The sequence below is a fragment of the Fringilla coelebs genome (genome assembly GCF_963513975.1).
Source record: "Fringilla coelebs genome assembly, chromosome: 5".
Classification (NCBI taxonomy): domain Eukaryota; kingdom Metazoa; phylum Chordata; class Aves; order Passeriformes; family Fringillidae; genus Fringilla; species Fringilla coelebs.
The window spans coordinates 9,007,726-9,032,121 of NC_140033.1; the positions used below are offsets into that span (position 1 = coordinate 9,007,726).

At 38.2% G+C, this 24,396-nt stretch overlaps 1 protein-coding gene across 1 annotated transcript in view; it reads left to right on the top strand.

The window, feature by feature from the left end:
* The window catches only part of SEMA3A (semaphorin 3A), a gene marked incomplete at its 3' end in the record, with an annotated part of 161,107 nt that overhangs the window by 105,096 nt on the left and 31,615 nt on the right, over window positions 1–24,396 (top strand). The window contains exons 7-9 of the mRNA XM_084206288.1: window positions 22,387–22,529; window positions 23,674–23,788; window positions 23,886–23,955. Of these exons, the coding sequence (XP_084062414.1) occupies window positions 22,387–22,529; window positions 23,674–23,788; window positions 23,886–23,955 (328 nt within the window). The remainder of the gene's footprint in view (window positions 1–22,386; window positions 22,530–23,673; window positions 23,789–23,885; window positions 23,956–24,396) is intronic.

Genomic DNA, 24,396 nt, shown 5'->3' on the forward strand with positions numbered 1-24,396 from the left:
TGACATATACACTCCTCTTTTATTTGGGGCGGAATTCTGCCTTAAACCAGTTAAACTAATCAAAAGTGATTTATAAAGAAGCATTTTTGGTTTAATTACACTAAGATTTGTGGAGTGTGATTAAATTTAAAACATACACAGATGCTATGAGCAGCATAGTCATGCAAGTTGGACAGAAGCTCAAGGCTTGAGGCATCAGCCACACATGAACACAAAGTAACTCCAGAGCCTTGGGCAGGATTGTGCTTTGTACAAGGTTTAATTTTTGCTGGATTGAAGGGGACACTGCCCACATCCAGCTGAAAGTCAACCAGCAGAACTTCATGAGCCAGCCAGAGTTGTCAAGAGTTTGGAAAAAAAGAAAAGGGTCCTGGGGATTCCAAGTGATTTGGTTTCAAAATATCCAATAGTTTAGCAAGGCACAATAGCTTGCATTATTGTATGGATATTAGTAATCAAGCCTGTGGTTGTTTATTTGCATGTCTGAGGAGGGAAAGATAGTTTCAGAGGAAATTTGATTTTGCCTTCATGTACCAATATACTTTAGAATGCATCTGAGTGCTCTATCCAAGTTCTACTGAAGTCAAATTTACAATAGCTCAAATGGAATTACACTTGGCTTTAGCTAAACAAGGATATGAGCATTTTGGAAATGAGAATTCATTGTCTGAAATAGCTGACATTGAATTAAGTAATACTAGCTGTAGTTGCTGAGTTAATTTAAATTTTAATTTTTTAAGTGTTAACTAGCTCTACTTTGTCAGCACATACTGCTTACACCTGCACTCCTGTTTTTGAATTCACAAATTATTTTATTCTTAGACATTTTTTGCTCCTAGCCATATTATTTATGTCTCTGCTGAGGCTCAGGCTTTCTTATGTGGTTTTACAATTTAGTGCAAACTGTTCACACAAATTTTAATGTGTAAGAGCAGAGTATGTTTTAAAACAGAGTTTGTTATTAGTATCAAACTGGATATCACATTAGCTGTATATACAATCCATAACAACATCAGCCCCTGACTCATAATTAAAAGCACAAGATGCTCTTGCAAGTTGGATTAACTCTATATATAACATACATTGGATACATGTATCAGATAAGTATGTATGTGACAAGTTTTATTTTAATATGACAAGTTTATGAATCTGATGCATATCCTGTTAAATTTAGTTTTGCTGCAATTCATGTGGACAAGTATCTGTCTGGAGAACAGATTCAGGTCTACAGCATTTCAGTACTACAATCTGTGTTTATCCAGTAACACAAAAATTGTATTCATTGGGTTATTTTATTATGGCAGTAAACAAGATTTCTGGTCTTCAGGAAACAGTAAAGTACAAGGGTTATAGACAAACCCATCTATCTTGATACCTGGTAGGGCAATAATGTGTTAAAGATGACCAACATCAACTTTAGTTATGATAGTCATGATGACATTTTAAACCCAGTCATGCAAGCCAAATCTGCTTTTGTGCAGTAGATTTGCACAATGACAGCTGAGTCTGGAGGATTTATGCAGTGGGAAAATGCAGCCATTGTCCACAGGCCCTGTACTTCACTGCTGAAATTGTGTCATTCCGTCCTGGATTCGGTTATCAGTCTTTCAGCACTACATGTGAGAACTGCTTTTCTCAAATTAGCACTAAGGTTACATATGACAGTGCAGAAACCACAACTGCTTTGTGCTCGAGGTGGGGAGCTGATGAACCTTAAGCTTTCTTGAATTTAAGTATTTTACAAAATGAGCATAAAAGTAGAAAGGCAGCATTTCTTGTATCCCATGGTGAAGGTGATTTCCAACTCTTAAGTAAAGTTCTTGCACTATATTCCTGTATGAAAAGTTTCAAACTTAATTCAAAACAAGATAAGAATCAAATTTAAACCTTTAAAAATTATTCTCATAACTCATAACCATAATTTAATATAGAACGATCCAAACCTTAGGTACATTTCTGAAATCTCTCTCTCCACTGCAACTTAATACATTTACCTTCCTAATTGGAAAGATTGGCCTAAAATCTGCACTATAACATTCCTATTAGAGGCTCTGAGGCTTTACTGTTAATTTCCCAGTGATAAGATCCTGGCAGCCTTTCCACACAGCTCTCCTAATTTCAGCATCTAACATGGAAATCCAAAAGTGATAATAGTTTGGGTTTGAAACTCTGCAGGCATGCCAGTCCTTTGATTATTGTTTTTAATTTGTCATTTTTCTTTTTAGAATATAATTACAAAAGAAGCTCTGTGTTTGCACGTTGTTAAAGTGGATATGCTTTTAATGAAACAAGCTCTCACTGAAGATTGAGGCGTTCACTGCTTTCTTAAAGATCTATACAAACTATTTTTGTGCCTTAAGTTTGCTGACCTTTTTAAGTTTTTTTAGCAAATACATGGATTTCTGTGTAGTGGTGGGTTTGCTTTCCTAGCTGCTTTTCACAGTGTGCTTAGCCACAGGCAAAAAAAAGAGTTTTTTAAGGGGCATATACTGAAAGCTGCAGAACAAGAGTTCTGATCAAACTTTGAGACAAATTCTCATCTCTGTAGAGTTTAATAGTTAGGTGGTGAGACATCCAGTTCCAAGTCCTTGCTGGTGTTTACTTCAGTCAGAGCAGGAGCTAAACTGCTTTTTCCAAATGAGGCTAAGGTCAGAGCTGACATGGTGCAGAAAACAAAGCTGATTGGTACCAAAAATGGAGAGGAGAAGACAGTTGCACGTGAAGAGCTGGCAGACTTTTCCCAGAAATTGTCTTGCCCTGAACTGGCAGAAAAGTAGAACAATGTTACACAGAGTGATTAAGTTTTTGGGATTTCAGCAGAACACAGAGTTACTGCAGACATCACACAGTCACATTCTGGAGATGCTCAACCTTCTTACAGAAATTGTATGTTTTGGGGAAGAGAACTGTGCCCAGCCCAAGGGAAGGTGCTGACCAGCAGCTCTTAAAGACTTCTTAAGTCTCTTAGAGATATTTAATACTCACAGGCTTCTAAAGCTTTCATTTTGTATAAATAATTAAACAGTCACCAAGCCAAATAAAACAAGGGAGACTGATTCTATAGCCATGTAGTCAGGGCATTCATCTAGAAGCTAGGGAACTATACATCAGTCACTGTAGCAGTGTATATTTAATTATTGATACAGAGTTGGCCAGATGTGACAAGGAAGCATTTGCAAAAGCACAGTAAAATAAGATGGTGCTCAGGGAAGTCATCTTGGACATGAAAAGCTGCAGTTCAGTGCCCCAGACTGAATCATGTGCTTTGTTATAAGCCATGTTTATGCACGCATCGACCATTTCTGGCTCCTCTGGTACGTGCGTGGAGTTTTCTCCGCACAAAAGAAGCTTTGGCAATTTTACTCAGTCCCAGTGAGGGTCAAAAATTGTTTTAAACTGTCAGAAAAAAAAAAATCTGAAGTTGGAAAAATTCTTCTGTACAGCTTTACTATAAGGAACAACAGCCTTGATGTCACACATAAACCTTACAAAGTTTTGCCTATCGGCAAGTACACGATTCCCTTTAAATGTGCCATTGCCTCCCATAGTTCAGAGGCACAAAGTTATTTTCAAGAAGCATGGATCACGTCCTGCTTCCATGAACTGCTGCAGAAGTTAAAAAAAGAAGATGAGTAGAGACCTGAGCAGGTGGGAGCAGCTTCCCCCGGTGCCAGGGAGTTCCCTGCTGCACAGCGGGCAGCGTTTGCTGTACACCATCCCCACGCCTCCGTGCAAGGGCTGAGGGCATGGCTGGAGGCAAGAAGGCAGAATTGGCAGCGCAGTCTACCAGAGCAAATGCTGAGCAATGCAAAGGCAATGCACCCAAGGCAGTTTTCAAGCTGAAGATTAGAGGAGTGGAAGGAGAAAGCTTAAAGCTGCTCTCATCTTCTCTGACTTGAGCACAGGGGATCTGGCCTTAAATTGTTAACATTTTGTAAAGTGAATAACCATAAACATTTATTTTAAAAGCAAAGCAGGATTGGGCTGAGCAAAATCTGAAAGGAAATGAAATCACAAAAGCTGCATTAGGATAGTATTATGAATCTGGTTTGCACCCCAGAAATACTGACCTCACTCACCCTCTTTACTAGACCTGGGGTTAAGAGAGATTGTCAGTCTGCATTTCCAGACTTGGCTTGGAATTTCCTTGCTTTTTATGGGTTTAAACCACTCTATGATATTATTTTAGCATACTTTCCATGGCTTAATTTTTAAAGTGGAGTAGTAACTGTGCTTGGTTCCCTGAGGTTATTGTCCTTGGTAATCTTTACTTTACAGTTACATAAACAGCTGAGAGTTATAGAAGCTGAGCGACTGTTCAATAAAAAAGAAAATGCCCTCTTAAATTTAACAGGGTCCAAGGCAGGAAACATGGATACTGTCCTGGCATTCCAAGAACTGTAGACATCACTTTGTGTAGTTTCCACTGCAGACACTTTGTTGAATGTCCCAGCATTGGCATTACACACACATGATCTTGAGTATATGTGTATTGCACAGTAGACTAATGTACGGCAACAGAAAGAAAAGATTGCAGATAGTTTACAGGATTTTTACCTCTCTAATAAAATGCATTAAATGTGTCAAAATGTTAGAAATTAATTACTCTTGGTGAGACTTGGGTGTGTACATATTCTGATCCTTGAACCTATAATTAGTCTGTGGTCAACCAAACCCTTTTCCTAGCTGTACATTTCCACTGATGGCCCCCATTGCTGTGCCCCTCCCTTGTTCCTAAATGCCTTTCTAGCTTCCCTTTTTCCAGCTCACCTCCTACACATTCTCAATCCAGATATACACCATGCAGTAAAATACAGGTGTCAGCTGTGGAAAGGGGCCACAGAACGCAACCATCCAGGTACCTGGGGTTGTTTCATAAAATACATCTAAATGTATTTTAGAGGTGAGGGAGGTGAGGGATGCTACGAATACAATAATCTCCATCAAGAGAAGAGCTATTTAAAGAAAGGATATTACAAAAAAAAAAAAAAAAACCAAAAAAAAAAACCAAACCCAAAACTGTGAACTGCCTATGAATTTATTTAGTCTTCAGATTAGAAGTCTCAAACTATGGTGGGAATGAAATTAGAAAAAGCTGTCCAATAGAAGTAGTCATTGAGGTAGCCTAGCCTAGCTGGTTTTCAGAGGAACTCAGGTAACATTTTATGTGTTGTTATAGAGCACACTTGCCTGACATCCCAAGAGACAACAGTGAGTAGACTGAGAAGTCTCTTCCAGGTCTGCACTACCCATGAAGTTACAAGGACATATTTAAACTCATATTATGAGTGAAAACCCTGGGGAAATTTTTTTTGTGTTTGTCATTTTTTTTGTTGTTCTTTTGCTGTTAATTTTCCTGTGAAAGGATCTCTTGCATTTAAAATAGGCATTTCTATATTTGAACAGCTGATAGGTCCTGTCATGCCGGCTGTAGTGTGGACTGAGTTCCACACTTTCCCACCATTGCTTACAGAAGCATGAGCAACTCCGACCCGTGTGGAACAAAACATGTCCATATATGCAAGTCTCATTTCTCACTCAATAAGTCTTCCCACCCCCCATTCCCACTATCTTCATTGCTAAGAATAGTAATAAATAATTTCACAGTGATAAATTCCATGTGTGACAAATGCTAATGTCACCTAACACAGTGCTAGGAAGTGCTCAGAAACTATGGTGACGGTGGCATAGTACTGTGAACAGAATGGCACACAAACTCAATTTACAAGGTTTGGTGGTTTTTTTCTCATTAAGTCTGTAGATCCATATTTGAGAGATTGAGTATGAATTTTAAGTTGTTTTTCTCATTGCAATCTAACAAGCTTTGTCTATATACATATTTTGTTACAACCAATTCTTTTTTTCTTGGAGGAAACGTAGAATTTCTGAAATCAGAAAATAAAGGGCTCTTTCTTATTGTTATTACTTTACATTTATCCTGTCCCTAATCTGAAGTGGTTATAGGTCATGAAGCCAAAGGCCCTGCTGAATACTTGACTAGAAGATATTCATGTGTTTGAACAAGTTGATTCAGTCAAACCTGTTTGAAAACTGTTCTGTGTGTCTTTATACAAAGTAAGAGGAACATTTGGTTCAGAAATCAAAGACCAAGTAGCAATTAGAATGTGCTTAATAGTTTCTCTAGATGTGAGAAAGGTCATCAAAATGGTAGATGGAGGCAACCAGATATTATAGAATCTTCCCATCAAGTGGCCTAAATGAAATTATTTTAAATCATTCTAGGAAAAAGATCTTCTTTCTCATTCTTTATCCCTCCTATGACCCCTAGGATTAGGTCATTTCTTCATTAAGTATCAGTGCTGTGGATGATATTTCATTCTGTTTAGGTTGAAAAGATGGTAAAAGTAGCCAAAGGACAAGTTTTGAGGTTGGAGTGGAAAAAGCAGATAGGAAAGATGAAGCAGCAGAGAACATTCTACCGGTCTGACCGCACATTTTGAAGGCTTCCTGACACTGCAGAGAACATGACCTGGAGCAGGAAGACTTGCATCAGTAAACACATTGGTCTGAGCTATAGCCACAGTGTGCTCCAGGAAGTTAGGATACAAGTTAGTCCAGGAACCTGACTTAGGATATGTGTATATTACATGGTTAACCATGGGCTCATTTATGGGTTTTAACTTGGTAACTTGGTCAGCCTTACTATCCACACCAAAAAAATGTAATAGCTGGGAGTGTAGATTAGAAGCCATTCTTTGCTGCAATTCATTCATTCTGTGACTTTCTTCATAGGGCATATAAGATCAAAAATAACGGTAGAGCTTAGAATTTTTTATTCACTGTTTCCACTGGAGACCAGAGAAGTTTCTCTGCTGCATAAAGTATAATTTCAGTATTGGTGGTGTGCCTTAAAATTGTTAAATTTTAGGGTTTTGATTTAAATTGTGAATTGAAAGGTCAACATATCAACACATATCAACAATATAGCAACCCAGTAAATCCTGATGAGTCTCATGTTGGGGTGAGATCTGAGAGTGCAACTGTTCCCATCACCTTCTCTGGAAGGCAGAACAAGCTCTGGGGAGATTCTGGATGTGGATAAATCAATGTACCTCTGTACTAGGTAAAACTGGTGATCTCATTGAGGTGTTCAGATTCAAATTTGATGATGCAGGTGAGTTGATTTCTATAGTCATCCTTTAGAAAAATAAATCCAAGTCTCATCTGCTTCTTTCAGCAGCAGGAGCTGTGCAGAAATCCATCTGCATGAGCACACTCCAGGAATACATTCAGTTGGAGGAGTAGAGCTCTGTGCCCTTCTCACACTGATTAAAAATACCTGCAATTTTCCAATTATCAATAGTCCCAGTGATATTCTATCTCCTCTAAAAAGTGTTTTTTCTTTCTTTCTTTTTTTTTTACTCTAAGATGAAATATTTTCTTATATGGATTTGTTTAAATTGATAACTTATAGAGTTAGCAGTGGATATCTTTGTAAAGTGATGGTCTGCCTACTTAAGGTGACAAACTTAGTATATTATTCAAGCAGTGACAATAACCTCTACTAGAAAACTTTTATACTACTTTCAGTTAATGTATGATTAAAAAGGTCATATCTATCTATCTATCTATCTATCTATCTATCTATCTATCTATCTATCTATCTTATCTATCTATCTGTTACCCACATGCATCACTTCATAGGAGAGCTCTCCCTTTTCTCTGAAGATAAATCTCAGTAGGAAAAAAAGAGTCATTTGTCCAGAAAAGGTGTAGTGTTCAGGTTCTAATCTTGCTTTGCTTTTGGTACAGAACCCACTTTAAATTACACAACACCAGTTTCTTTGTAATTATCGTTTTTGCAGAGATCCAAATCAGCTTAAGCAAAAGGAAAGTTCAGATTAGGTGGCCAGATTCCAAAGACAAAGCCTCTGTGTTATAGACCTTGCAAATTCAAGTAGGTTTCCCATGATCTCTGTGAGAGCTCATCACAGCTCTGATGCTTGAAAACCAGTGACTTTTAACTACCAAATTGTGCCTCCTTTCTTGTTCACAAAAGTCACTAACCAGGTTTTCAGACAAGTTAAGCAGAAATCTGTTTGTAGGAGTCACACAGCAGAATACTAATTGATTTAAACAAAGGAGGAGTGGGTCTGTTACAGCCCCCTTTATTGGGATATGACATACATCCGAATTTTCCTTTTGCATTCTTGTGTTGTTTTGTGTTTTTTTCCTTCTGCTCTAGCCATCAATTTAATGAGTGTTGACCCTGTCAATACCAATTTCCTCTTCTCAGGCCACCACGTTCAGAGTTTGGTGGGCATTCAATAGAGATTTACTGTTGACTGGGTAATTTGAGTTCATGTGTGTGGTGAAAAATTAGTGAGGAGAATTACCCAGAAAAGTGGATGCCATGACAATGCATGTCACCATGGTGTGACCAGCTCTGCTGACATAGGTTTCAAAAGCTCTCCCCCTGTGAAAATGGGGCCTGTTTGCAAATTAATTAGTTTCTGGCAGCAGCTTGATTGTTGACCCAAAGTTTGTAGAGTGGAAAAACAATCAGATTAGTGTGTTCAATATAAAGGCCCAGCGCGGCGCTCGAGTGCAGTTTGCCAAACTGCTGAGGCCGTGAATAGAGTGAAACAAATTCTTCTTTGAGAAGCCAAGGCAAAGGTTAAGTGTGATGTGACTGGAGCATGCTGGCCATGGGGCGGTGGGGAGAGAATTAAAGGTTTCAGTCACACAGAAATAGAGAGTGCTGAGCGAGCTGCATTGAATTTAATGAAATTCACAGCTCCAGACGCAAAAGTGTTTGGCAATGTTTTAGTCTGTGTTAAAGGGAGAAATAAGATGGCTTTGTTTTAAGAAGTTTTCTTTGTACATCCATGTGGGACATCAGGGACTGAGCCTCCAAAGGGTATTAGAGAGACTTCCTGTGCCTGCACACTGTTTCTAAGCACCTGCAGACTGAGGTTTGTACCAGTGCCTCCCACTCCCCACCACACACTAACTCCCTTTTTCTCCAATGATTCAGTCCAAGCTTCCCATTCATCACCTCCAACATTTGGACAGGGTTATTCTTTTAAGTAGTGCTCGTGCAGGGGCTCGTGGACAAACATATTAGAAATCCATGCTTATGAATAAATGATTGGTTAAACCTTGTTATCAAGGTAGTGAGTCAAAAGGTACATACTAAAAAATACAACAGACCAGATCTGTAGCTGATAATACATGACAATGACATCTATGCAGCTAAGATCTGATTTCTGATCTCATTTTTGTGCTCATCTCATTTAATCGTCACTCTTCATTCCTTCAATGGCTATTCTTTTTATATATCCTTGCCCTTCATCATCCATTTTTGTCATTCAATGTTGCTATCACCCTTGTTATATTTTCTTTATATCAAACAACTCCTATGCATACTTAAAACTTTAGTTTTGCCACTATGCAAAATGGAAAGAAAGAAAATACCCATTATTGTGAAGGAGCACATGTTCATGGGCAGTTGAGGTATCTTCTCTTGGACCAAAGTCTCAGTCCTGTTGGCCTGGATCAGAATGCCTGGCAGACCCAAGGGAATGGGCCTTGGGAAAATATGAAGGGCTCCACACAGCCCACCCCATAGCCCCCATCAATTAACTGAGATGCCCAGCAGAGTTAATGATGTGAGGATACGGCCCCTTGGTCTGTTCCCACCTCTTTTCCCCATTCCATAAAATTCCAGCTCTTAGCCTGCGACCTATGCAAACCCTGTGGTTTGTTCTCGGTAATGGGGCTGAACCTGCCCCCTTCACAGGAACATTCCTGAACCGTGAATTGCTTGTCCCAAAAGGCATTTAGTGTTGCTTGCAATTAACACAACTGATTGCTCAAAGCCGGCACCTGAGGTGGCATGGAGCCAGCTGGAAGCATAATTGGCTCCTTAGCTGGAGAAACATCCACTTCAGAGTGGAGTCTGTGATGATGGAATTATTAGTTCAGAGGAAGCCAGGTATGTGAATACCTGTTCTATGCATTAAAGCCTCCACCAGCACTAGACACAGATGAATTATCGCAGACTCAAAGCCTCCCTTTCTCTCCGTCTCCGGAACTTCCCCTTCTCTTTGTTCCTGAAATCGTGCACATTTCAGCCTGAATATTTGTAGGGCTGAGTAATTGCTTTTGTTCTTTGGGTTATTTAATTACAAATCTCAGTAGATGACAGGTCCTCTGCTCTAAAGGAAGACATCACATTTGCACAGTTACAGAATCCCAACACAAATGTGTGTGGCAAATCAGTGACTGCAGATTTATTCATGCCCTCTGGGACCTGCACTGCCTTTTCAGCTTAGCATGCAATATGATTTAAATTACAGCTTGTGCAGAGCTGTGCCTTGGGATTACACTCCATGTTTCCAACTGTTTATAGTTCAGTGAGCTTTAACCTCTGTGATTCTGAAAATTAAATAATGTCACGGCTGATATCAAACTGATGGCTGGTACTAGAATGCTAAACACTGTGTAGTATTAAAAGCCTATTTTTACAACAAAGTGGAAACGTCAACGTATTTAAAACATTGATAGCACATTCAGGTAGTTCTAGAACACAATTCAAAAGTTACACTACCAGAGAATGGCAAAGCTAATATTAAACTCTATTATCAAGGATAGTGTTTCAGCTCCCGTGTTTAACAGACTTGTGGCTGTGGACTTTACTAGAGCAGGAGCGAGCCTAACGCAGGGCTTTGTGTGACACAAAGACTGTGTAAGATCAATAAATGTAGATAGAGCATCTGTTGTCGCTAAATTCACATTTGTTAATTCCTTGCAGAATTTCAATTATTTCTGAAATACTGTGATATATCAAATGTTACATCTTGAAGATGTTTTTGTGCTGTAACTGTGGACATCTTAATAGTTCTGTAGGCTTTGAAGAGGAGCAGAGGAAACACCTAATTAGAAAGCTCTGTATTTAATATGACATGTAATTTCCCTTCAGATTACATTCCATTATTTGCAAGGGTTTAATTGATTCAAAAACATTGACATTTTTTCTCCATTTAGTTCTGCAAACCCATGTTTCCAGGATAGAAACTGTTCCAGTCCCGCTTGAACCACTTCACCATGTTCCTCCCCAGGCTCTATCAAGGCAACACTGCGTAACAAAAGGGTGAAACTGATGTCACCAACAGCACATTTAGGCCACAGAGCCTCATTCATGACTGTAGGGTAAGGAAGGGGGAACAGGAGGAGAAAAGGACAATGGGAGAGACAAATGGATACTTATTTTTCACTTGAAAAGGCAGCATGTTGGACTAAATAATAGAAAATAAAGAGGAATTCACACAATTTCAGTTTTCAGATATGATGGACAGATCACAGACACAAAAAATGTTTGACAAATGGTTCCGCATTTGATGCCTTTAAATTTTGACAGTGGAATAGATCCTGCAACTCCCATTTTGCTGCATTGCCAAGGTGATGCTTCTTTTTCCCCTTGACCTTTAGGATGCCCTGTACTACTTATTTCAGGCTTCATTGTCCAGCTCTTAGTTATCAGAGTGGTGTCAGAAATATCTCATCCCTTGCTCTTGCATTGAATTCCATAGGCTTGTGTAAATTCATCTGTTTTAAAAGGTGGCTGTTAAGTTTGATTTTTAAACATGTAGCTAAATGCTTTTACATACTATATAGTAAAAAAAAATAAAGTGTATAGTAGCATTTAAGAGATCAAAGTACAAAGGTGATCACCAGCTAATAGCTGATAGAAGCAGTGAATGCCATAGATGATGTGCTGGTGTACAGATAACATTCAGTGTTTTTGAAATGTGATACATTTCTTTTGAGAATCTCCATCTCAGTCTCAAATGTAGCAGTGTTTTCCAAAAAACTGCTGAGTGACCCACCAAAACTGAGGCTGATAAGCCTTTTTTTGCTCTATTTCCCTCTGTTCTGAGATCTCTGTATCACTGGTGTCTGCAGGCTGAGTATTTCTGTTAGTAAGGTGAGTTGCCTTCTGGCATTACCAGGGAAAATTACCACTTTCAAAGGCAAGAGTTCAACTGTAAATCTTTGAGACCACCATTTACTGTACAGCATGCAGCAGAATTTGATGTTCCAGAGCACTTAGAGCTGCCACAAACACACTGAGTAAATGAGGACAAAATAGTTCCCTTTCTGATTTACCTTTTAAAGTGATAAGCTGTCCTGTGTTTTTGTTCCTAGATTATGAAAAAGAGTATTTTTAACATATCCTTACATATATAAATTTAATTTCCTTTTGGCAGGCTTTAAAGATTTCTGTTCAGATAAGTACAGCAAGATTTGTAGGAAGACTTTGTTAGAGAATTTGGTATAAGTGGAAACAAGATAACCTTTTAGAGACAGCTTTTGTACAGATGATCATTCAGAAAAAAAGCAGAATAAAACTCACTTTGAAGACTGGGTTACATATTTTTCCCATTCACTGCACAGGTCTTATGAAATAGTTGCAAGCATTCAGTGATAATACATTGTATCTGTTAATATTTCCACATATCTGAGGATTGGTGTTTATTGATTTTTTTACTGCTGTTTGAGCAAAATCCAATATCCTTGTAAGTCAGAAGTGTTCTGTTGATGTCAGTGAGATTATTCATATTTCCTGAGCTCTATAGTAACGTTTGTCACACTGTAGAATTTGGTAGTCATGGGGCACAGCTCTCTTCAGCTGCCTACTCCTTCAGTCTCTGTGTCCTGTTCTCCTGTTTCTCTAAAGCATCTTCCTGAAAGGGCACAAAAAAGCTCCATGGGAGAAGGTACAAAACCTTTCTATGTGGTATTTTATGTGGACTGTGGATCATCAGCTTTTTCACAAGATGGCGTAAATGGGTTGTCATTATCAATACTCAGTTCTGTTTCATGTTTGACATACTGTCAGCTTGAATATTTTGTGCCAGAACTGTTGGTAGAAAGCATACTTTAAAAAAAAAAAAGTTTCCCATTTATTATAAGGCCCATATTTTTTTACTGCATTTCTTTTTTCATTACTTTTTAAATACTTCTGTTAAACTTTCTGCCAATTCCTCTCACTGTGATTTTTGTATCACAAGCACAGTCCCCCCTCACTGCTTTTAAAAAACACAAATATTTTTAGTCTGAGAAATAAAATTTTCATTTTTAAAAGTCACAGAAATTACATCAAATATTTTAAGTGATGTCACTGAATAATAATAAAAATTAAAATTGTGAAAATAAAAAAAAAAGTTTTCTTGTACAGAATTAAAGTATATTAAAGTATAAGCCAATGAAAAGATGTTTGAGAACAAAAACTTTCTGACCGTGCAGGTACTGTTGCAAAACTTTTCTATCTGAAGCAACTCCACAGTTTTCATCTCACCCGTGCTATGAAATATTTTTTTCTTTTGTAATGAACAGAACTAAGTGGTACATCAACAATAAATGAGTACATTATTTCAGTTGTGTAAAACCCTGTTAATACCTTATGTTGACTGAAGCTCGATTAAGTTGGAAACACGTAGTGCTCACATGACTACTGAAAGAGGTTGTCATAACTGATGCTATCACACTGAATACCTCAGGTTGTGCTGAGGGGTTTTGCTTCCACTTACAGATGCCTTACTGCATTTGGTGTTGCTGTGCTGCACTGACACATGAGCTAAAACCAGTCATTCATCCAGCCCTTTCCTCAGATTTTCCTGCCATCCCTCATTAATCCTACTTTAATGGATTTTGTGTCAAGTTGCTTTACACTAGCTGTAAAAGTTCATTATACCAACAAAATGTTTCTTGTAGTTTGACAAAATTACCCCAGTTCTTTAGCCAAATGTAAAGGATTTGACAGAGAAATTAAATTCTAGGAGATCGGAAAGGTTAGGAAATTGCTGCAGGAGAGTTCTCTACTGGATGACTCCGTGGGAACTGGCGTGGGCTGATGATCATTTCCAAATGAATGAACATCCCTCTCTGAGAGTTGAGACTATGGGAGAGCCCTGTCCAGTTTTTGATGTGACATCAGGGAGGAGATCTTATTTTACAGCTACACAACCCCTTCCACACATTTCAAATTGAACCTGGCAGTACAAAATTTGGAGTTTCTCTTCCTGTTTTCAAAATAGATGATTTTTGAAGCAAAGGACATATTTTTTTCATTTTTTAGGCAGAAAAAAAAGTAATATTTCTGTGGGCAAAGGGTTCTGGAGACAGGGTTGTGCACTGCATGGAGCTGACAGAGAAATATGAGGAATTTAGCTTTCAGGAGACAGAGGCTGAAGATAAGCTTGTCAAGCCAGTGCTGTTCAGCTTTGCCAGTTGTACTGCTGAGGGCTGTCCCCTTTTCCTTACACTGGAATATGTTTGCCAGGATAATCCCCAGCTATTCCTCACACTCAGCTGAGTATTTACATCTTGCTAAGTGCTGTGTCAGGAGTTTGGCTACAGCATGTTCCCTCAGCCTTCAGAACACCTTCTAGTGCCCTTAAAGGTGGCAAAGTGGAAGAATATTCCAAGAAATAAACACACATCTCTCAGCATTCCAAAAGGCCTGAGAAAATCACATTAATGGAGAGGAACAGGTTTTGGTTTCTGACTTCTAGGATCAGCTGCCATAAACTGCTTCAGCATCTCCAGGGACTTGTGCTCCACCTGTGAATCTTCAGAGCTTACAAAAGGCAGGCCTGTAGCATGGCTCTGTATGCCAAAAGTCTGTAACACCCCAAATCAGAAACATCTTTTGTCTTCAGTGCCTCCACGCTCCACTTCCTCCCCTAATACATCACATCTTAGCATGAAGACTCTGGTATTTACTTCTTGTCACTCATCCAGAGCTCTAAAGATGTAGGTTACACAGTTAAGGCACAGGCTTTCTAGTGTTTTTATTTCCAAACATCAATGTCAAAAACTTCAGATAAATGACTGAGAGAGGAAGAAACAGGCTCTTAGCTGGAACTCTCATTACCTTTAATACAGAAAATTGAGATTAAAGTATTCCTAAATGGAGACAGTGTGCTGCAAGCCTCACTTTCTGTTCTGTGATGGATGCTAGTTTTCTCAGTTGCCCAATTACTCTCTCTGAGGGACAAGTAAATAAGTTTAAAATTAATTGTGTTGATAGATATACAATAACCTTGAAACACTGTCAGTAATGGAAAAGAGGTGTTAATTTTGCTTGTTGTTCTGTAAGGAGATAATAATCACCTCTTTTAAATTAAACAGGGTGGATAGATCATAAGCATTGTTTTGTGAGAAATCTAATTTATGTTGAGCATTAAGCTATAATTTTACTGAACTTTTATATTCACTTTTCTTCACCATATAATTAGTCTTTAACAAGGAATCAAAACTATTGTTGTCTCTTTAGAACAAAGCCTTCAGAAACTGATAATTGCATCAGAGATCAACATTTTCTCCCTTCTGTTTCCTGTGGGAGCCAAAATGTTATTCCCAAGATATGTTCATGCTGAATTATGCCTCTAAGGCAGAGGAAATGAGGGGTTTTGGGATGGTGGCATTGTCTTGGCAGGTACTCAGGGACTCATTTACAACACTCCAGAAGTGCTGAGCACCCCAAACTGAGGTTGTGCTGCCCTTGCCCTGCATCACTGCCAGCCCCCAGGAGGGCACCCACAGCTCCATCCCCAGCCTGGCTTTGCCAGGTTTGCACTTCTGCTGGCTGCCCCCTGCACAGAGCACGAATGCTTTAGGATGTTGCAACCCACTCTCCCTTCCTTGCTTTTGCCTCAAATACAGATCAGTAATTCCTTAAAAATCCCCATCATTTAAATTCTGCTTTATTGTCTCTCCCAACGAGAATGGTGCATGGATGACACTTATGGTCAAGCCACTGTAAAAGCCACAAGGGCCAGACTCCTGTTGCTGTATATGTAAGTGTACCTTTGAGATGCAGAAGAATTTACATGTGTAAAAATATGGTGTGTCTTTTTTAATTCATGTCTTTTGGGTGTTACATTGCTGCTGCAGCCATGTATTGAAATGACAGAAGAGTGATATGTTGTTGCTACTTTTAATACCTTTCATCCTTGAAAGTCTGTAATCTCTTCGTGTCACACAAGTTACCACTGAAGCATAGCAGTTGGAATCTGCAGAAGAAGGATTTGTTGGTTTGAGGTTGTTTTTTTTTTAATTATGAAAAGAGTTTGGAATAAAAAGTACACTATTGAAATTAAAAGAAACTTTAGTTAAACCTTACACTTATTAGTGTGTTTTATAATCTAACAAAAATTGCCTTTACTAATCTTTGAAAAAATGATAAAAAATAGGATATCACTTCTAAGAAAGAGAAATTGGCTGACATAACTAATGCACTACTCTAAGATCATCTTGACTCAAAGATAAGCCATTTGATGATTATTATCAGTCTTTAAAACTCTTTCTGATGGGAATTTCCATTGCAAAATCAGTGAGGGACTATAGGTCTTCTTTGTAAGAGCTGCTGACAGCTTGATCATGCATGGCCTGCATGCCACACATGCTCCTGACTTTGTAAACAGCATCTTTAAATGACATCTCTACTCTGTGGTCTGTCCCTTCTATGTTAGCATCTGACAATAAGTCACCACAAAACCCTCATATTAGCTCCATAATAGCCACAAGTTATCCCTTGTGCAAACAGTGTTTGAGGATGTGGTCTGATGCCATCCATGCTATTGAGGAGCTTCACTAGAAGCAGTGAATCCATGAGAGCTCTGCTGTATTTGCCTGAGTCAACAGCAGCAAGAGGAATGTTAAAGTAGAGGAATTTAAATGAAGGGACTTTGAAAGAGCACCACTAAAAGCTTTGGTGTTTGGTAAACTACATTCGAGTGTGTAAAACCACAAACCATCGTAGCCCTCTCATCGCCACGTATTAACAGCTTTGTCCTCTGGTGACCTTGCTGAGGCAGAAGCTCTGCTCTGCACATTTGTGACTGGAGCTGCAAGTCTCTTCTCTGTGGGCAGTAAGGCTTCAGAGTGAGAGCAAGCCCAAATTTTGTGAGGACAGTGTTTGGTTCTCTGCGCTGGGTCCCAGCGGACGGGTGCTGTACGTGGTTATGAAGCCTTGAGTAGCTGTCTATTTTTGTTGTTGTTAAATTTTTAATTTCATCTTCTCTAGCCTTCCTCTCCTTAGGGTCCCAGTCACCCCCCAGTTCTTTTCATTAAATTATAGCAATTGCAGTTTTACTGAGCATAAAATTTCCCTAGTTTCCTAGAATTTTCTTGCTGCAAACTGATAAATTAGTCATTTTGACCGTAAATATACAGTAATAGGGGCAACCAGTTCAAACTCTTTACAAAGCATTTCCTAAGAGAGCTGCCCTTTGGTTCTTGTCAAGTGATGAAGAGATGACCCCAGCTTCTGTTCCTTCAGCTTACTCAATCTTGACAGCTAAAGGTAATTTCTGGGGCTTCAAGTTTATAGATCTTCATTAAAATGCTAATACAATTCACTTAGGAAGCCAATTTCTGACTTTTATTGTTTCCTGCTCTTGGGTGGGTGTGTGTATTTGTGCAGTTATTGTTGCTAAAGAGTAACATTTGTTAAAGAACCAGTGCAGATCGATTTACCTTCGCTTTTCCTCCACCTGAAATGCTGAGACAGGCAAAACATGTTTCCATTACTTAAATAAGCAAACAATGGCAAATAAATCATAAAGGCAGCTGGACCAAGGTGTCGTTTTCATAAAGAGCCAGATTTCTCAGAAAGGACAGTTTAATGGGCTGCTGCCAGTGAAATGTCTGCAGGGCTGGTAATTGCAGGAGGGCACACAAAGGTGTCATGTGGGATCTGAGGAGCAGCACCACAGCCAAGACAACTGAGAAAAGGAGACTGAAAAAGGTGTGGACTTTAATAATTTGCTTCTTAAAGGCTGATTGTTTTAAATAGAAATCTAAGTTTTTATTTTTAGCTTGTTCACTTTGGCTGCAAGATCAGAGAAGTGTTTTTAGCTGTAATTTTATTTTGATCGTGTTTGTGCTGTGGCTTTGTTTCTCCTTTGATCATGCTAAAACACGTTTCAGAAATGTTTGTTTGATGTATGCTGTTTTTTAAAGCAGTCTTCTACATTGTCTGCCTGTGTTTTTTAAAAGCAATGAATCATTGCAAAATATTTGCTGTCAAATTATTTCTTAAATCCATTTTCACAAAACAAGCTTTCTGGACTTCTAACCAATGGGAGACTGCTTTCAAACAAGAAAGTGTTGAACTGTTGCTACAGCATTTCTGAGGGCTACGTGGATTGAAGGCAGTTTTAAGGCTGCAGAATACTCCATAATTCATACTCAGAAATTTGAAATCATTCTGCCTACCCCCAACAGCTGCAGTGCACTGACTTTTACAATTGTTACTGGTGGGTTTGGATCAAAGTCCTACTTCCCATTCAGTAAAACTTGCTTGAAGTTCACTCCAGCATTTCTTTTGTGGCTGTGTTGTGTTGAATGTATGAAATAGGTCAACCCTGACTGAATTATTTTAAACTTCCCATGGGGACCCCTTGATACCAAACCTGTTTAAATTTGCAGGGTAGTGCAGGGCAGTCTCGATACTTGAACATACACATTCATGGATGACATTCTTTCTTCTGCTGCATGGGTGAGCAATTCAAAGAGTCAAGGAGAAGTCCCTTATTCCCTCATCTGTGGATATCTCCCTTCCAACCCTCAAAGAAGAGCAGTAAGAAAGTGCTGTGCAGTCCGTGGAGAGGGCTGTGTTGCGTGACTGCTGACCATCTGGCTGATTGCTTCATCAAGACCCTCAGCAGCCAGTAGTGATCATGGTCTGAAGCCCTGGGGTTGAATGCAAGTGTGCATCAAGCCTCAGGCAAGTCAGACAGCCCCTGTGCTAGTGGACCAATATAGAACACACTACAGATCACTGGTTCTTAGCTTTACAACCCATGAAATTATCAAGCACTTTTCTCTCCCTCTCCCCACACATGGTATCGTGATGTTGTTTCTGTAACCACTACATTCATTCTAAACAGAAATTAATCTATTTCTATGTGCAACAGAACACATGTAGCCTGCCCTTCAGTTATTTGGTTCACTGCTTAGACATAAGTCTGTTAGATGGAAGAGGGGGGAAAAACCCAAGCACCACCAGGTAACAAGAGCAAGGGCCCTATAACATGAAGAACCACTCTCTTACTGACTAAAACATATTGATTTAACTAGATGGAAAAACAATCCGAGGTGTGCTCAGTAAGAAATGCTGTTCAAGGAAAGCTGTTCCATGATGTACAATGGATGTGTTTCTAATACGAGGCTTGTGACTACTTCATTTGCAGGGATGTAGTTAGGAATATTAATCACTCATTGAAAATCTGAATCCATCTCAGATGAGCAATGGTAAGAAGTGTATGCAAAGCATACTCACATGTGCTCTAGCTGTGGCATTAGTTTTATCTGCCTGCCTCACAACCCTCTTCTCTGCTATCGCTCTGACAGAATAATTTAAAATACATATTTTCAATTTATTCAACTATTTTTCTATCATTGTTATGTCAGTCCTGTTTTAATACTAAACTGTCTTACTATTTCTGGTTCACTTGCAAAATTATGAGAGGGAAAGAAAAGAATAATAATATGCTAACCGAGGGCAAGTTTACATAACCAGTGCTATATCAGCAATATTTTTGACTCAAAGTGGGGCTCCCCACAGTATCTTCATAGGCCAATGTAAAGTTAGATTTTTGACACCTGATAATATAGTGATTTATTTTAGAACTTGATCTCTTGTGATTTACAAAACCCATTGTGCTAGAAACAAATCATTCAACCATTTGGGAATGTGTTTAGGTTTTGGTTGAATATTTTTTTACCCTTTTTCATTAAGCCCTTAAGGATATAAAAACAACATATTCAGAAAAGAGGTTCTCCAGATCCAGTAGCCAAGAGCAGTGTCTTCTAATGGGTATCCTCTTTCTCTGATGGATTCTTCCCCAGACTGCAGTGCAGAAATTTTCAAGCTGTAACCCTTGTTTCTTGAGATTCTAGTTGCATGTAAAGCCCTAGTATACTGCATAAAAAACAGTTGAGTTACTATTTATCTTGGGTCTCATGTCAGTGTAACTTGAAGGCTATTAAATGCAAGCTAGAAAGAAAGGAAGGGCATTTAATAGCTTGCATTACTGGGGTTTGGGGTGGAGAGCTAAAGATCTCAAATTTTTCATGTTCTCAGATGTCTAAAAATGTTTATTTTAAGAGACAATAGGTGGCAGACACAGTTTCACAGAGATCTGTTTTGTGGCCTGTGTTGTTCAACACGTTCATAAATAACCTGAAAAAGAGGTTGAATGAGAGGTTGATTTTTTTCACATGAACCTAAGTTATTCAGCAGAATGAGACAAAGGAAGACTGTGGAGGATCACAAAAGGATCTTAATGCAACAGGGTAGCTAAGCAATCAAATAACAAATTAAATTATTTTTGATGAATGATGTAGTGATAAACCATGGGGAAAACCATGAGGAGAGCGTGTCTATCTTCACATAGAAAAGAATGGGCTATGGACAGAACACCACCAATGACTGAGATTCTGGGGTAATGGCACATAAATTCCATGACAATTTCAGATTTCTGTTTAGGAGCTGTCAAACCCATATTAACTGCTAGAAATTAATAGGAAAAAAATAAAAGAAAAATAAAAAAGAAAAACTGCAATAGAGAATTCAACAAAGAAAATTGCTCCAGCCCTTGTTAAAGAGCATAGTTCATTCGCATCTTGATCACTGAGCATTTTTCAAATACAGCAATTGAGAGGAACCAAATGAAGTTATTAAGATCAATGCTCAAAACAAAAATCAGAAGTAAATTTTAGTTCATTACATTGTGTAGTGAGGAACAAATTCCAAAAGGACACGGTGAATTCTGGAAATGTGCATGGGTTCAAGAAGAAACTAGACAGATGACTGGATTGAAAGTCTATTGAGAGTTAACTAAGGACACAGAAGCAGCAAAGCTCAGGGAATTAGCTACATTGCAAACAGTTGAAGGGGGGACTTTCTTCTTGGAGAATGTTATTTTTAATCACCATATTCTTTCTTGTCTCAAATAATTACTTCTGGACAATCTTAGAGATTGTGTATTGATCTGCGTAAACTTTGGTCTGAGCCAGTAGGGTAAACCCTCTGTACCTGTATCTAAATATACACATGTGTGCACCTCCACACATAAATACATGAGAATAAATACATATATATACACACAGAGTACGTGATAATACACACACATACACACAAAATTATGCTGTATATACTCATATAATGGAAACATCTAAACTTCTGTGTGCATAACCTGTGAAAGTATGTTGCTTAAAAACACTGCCATCCTTAATAAGGCAATTGTTTGCACAGGCCAGCTAGTGCAAACTGGTAAAACATAGCAAAGTTCATTATTTCCATGGCTGTATAGCAATAAATATACACTGAAAACACTGTTAATACAGACACAGCTTACAATTTCACATAGGAACAGGACTCTGAGTAGTTAAATATAGTTCTTCTACAGTTAATTATCCCAGCAGGATGTAGAATGGTTATAAAACAGATTGGTAAATCTGTTGGATATGCCTTCTTTTTCCAAATATAGTGAAAGATACCAGCTGAAGTATCTCTGTAAAATACAGTGATGAGCCAGATGCACCACTGGTATGAATTATTGATATGAATTCTATAAAATTCTCTCTGCCAAAACTTCTTTACAATATTTTTATGTAGCTCATCAGTACGTCTGCATTATATGTATTTTCACTTTTTGATGTATATTTTATACCACCAAATAAAGTTGTCACTCTAATCTTTAAGAAATAAGTTTATGTATGTAAAAATAATACTTTACAAAAATGGAAAGACAAAGTATTTCAACAACTTGAGTAGGAATTCTAAAATATTTTTCTCTTCTGAAAAGAAGACAAAAATTTGGGAATTTGGGGTATCATGTGAACCAATCAAAATGTGGTTTTCAACTTAACTTTTTAACAGTACCACACTAACAATTTTCTAGGTGCAATTTTTTTAATTGCTGAAATGAGAACTTTACATTTGTCTCCATAATTCTTTCATTTTAATTGTGACTTATACAGAAAGATTAACTGAAGCCCAGACATCCAAAGAACAAGAAAAAAGTCAGTAGTAAATGCATGGAATTATGAAACCATGCTGTAATGTTATACAAACATTTTTAAAGAGATTTCATAAACATTTAATTGGTCCAATAATAAAATTAAGATTTGTCCTTTAAATACCTGTAGCAAACACCTCTCTTAAAAATAAGAGGAATGTAAATACCTGTCGCATATTAGCAGGTGATGATGTACCTAATACAGAAATACTTGCCATGGGATGCAATGATTTGGTCTTGGGAAGAAGAGTGACAGTTCATTTATGTGAGGAAGAGAAATGATCCAGTTGATGGAGTGGTAATGTGCACAATGGCATTGTCTTCTCAGATCCCAGATTTGTCAGTGCTCACCTGATACCAGAGAGCGACAATCCAGAAGATGACAAGATCTACTTCTTCTTCCGTGAAAATGCAATTGATGGGGAGCACACTGGAAAAGCCACTCATGCCAGAATAGGGCAGATCTGCAAGGTCAGACGATGAATTCTTGGTGTGATACTGATGCGCTTGCAGGCAATTTTAGAAACTGCGCGTTCTCACCTGTGAACTATTCAATATGAACATCAGAATTGTACCAAAGCAGGGGTCATCCCAAGAGAAAAATAGTGTGGGGATGACATACAGAAATTATTACCATTTGATTCTTTTTTGGGGGGAAACTTCACAAACTGTGATGTTTGGTTTAAAAAGTCGTAGGTATCTTCTGAGGCTTAAAAAGTGACTGCAAAAGAAAGTCTTTTACAGGAAATGTGATACTTCCAGGTAGGCCAAAAACATTTGAAGAATTTGCTTTTTAAGTGTTAATACCTTTCCATTCCCACATTAGTGAAAACCTTTAAAACAGAGGCAAAGGAAGATACAGCAAAATGATTGTTTAAGGTTAGCTGTAGAAATGGGCAGCCATTCCAAAGACCCTTAGTGACTGCAAGATGAATCATTGGCCCACATTGATAAACGTCCAGATGGTTTTCTGACAGACTTCCAAAAACATTTCTGCTAATGAAATTATATTGGAAAATGTTGTACCTTTGGCAACTGTGGTGTTTACAGTAAAATTTTCTGTTAATCCTTAAGCACAACTTCAATTTATCTCCTTGAATTCAGAGGTTCCTACTTTTAAACCAACTACCCCACAAGTATGAAGTCCCTGTGGCCCTTTGTTTCTAGGTTTTGTGGCTGTACAGCTGATCCCACTGTCCTGGCATTTTTGTCTACTTTGTTCCATTGCAAGTTTAATTTCTACTTTGTTGCTCCCCAGTTAAGCATAATAAACACCTTCAGCTTTTCCAGGACATGGCAGACTGGGAGCTTTGGAGCAAGATATTCTGCCAATTTATTTTTTCTTTTTGTTGAATATGTATAAAATTATGAAAGTATATTTGAGGATTTCTGTTTTTAAATTATGGACTAGTATGAAAAATGACACAGTCAGTGTAAAATAAAAATAATTCAGATTTTGTGTCTTTGCAACATAATATTGCTTTTGTGCGTAGAGGGGGAATTCTTCTCTCTTGTTTTCTCTAAATATCATTTTATTTACTGTATTTTCTCTGTACTCTGTTGATACTTTAAACAATTGTTGCTAAATATTAATGCAAAGCACTTGTGTTATTAGAATGACTTTGGTGGACACAGGAGCCTTGTTAACAAATGGACAACTTTCCTGAAAGCACGTCTGATTTGTTCTGTGCCAGGACCCAATGGCATTGACACACACTTTGATGAACTCCGTAAGTGGCAGAAATGGCTGGAATATAGAAATGTCTTCAGGTGTTACCTGCATGAATTTAACCTGATTTTCTTTTCTTTTTCTTGTTGTCATTACAGAGGATGTGTTCCTAATGAACTCAAAAGACCCTAAAAATCCAATAGTCTATGGAGTGTTTACAACTTCCAGGTACAGAGCATATCATTTTCCTGCATGGAAACTTGGGTGGCTGCTGGTTTTAGAGAGATCTCTTTGTTAAAAGTGTTTTTAGAAAACACAAAATTTTCTTAACCTTTGAACTGAGAAGTCAGTGTCAGTAAGAAGTCATGAATTAGGTTTCTTTCTTATGAGCAGCGTACATCATCACCCTGAAGCTAGCAAACACAAAGACTATCAGTTTCTCAGGCTGTTCTTGCCACTGAATTGGCTTTTTAAAGCAGGGATCAGCATTTGTAGCCCTTTTCACACAGATTTGGAAAATGAATGCAAGCATAAATAAACTTGTTTGGGGGCAGCGTAAAATAGGAGATCTGTGGAGTGAGAAACTGGCTAGTCAAGGAGATATTAATAAAAAATATTGCTGAAATCTGGAAAGCCTACTGATCTTTCAAAGGCTCTGTTATTGAATCA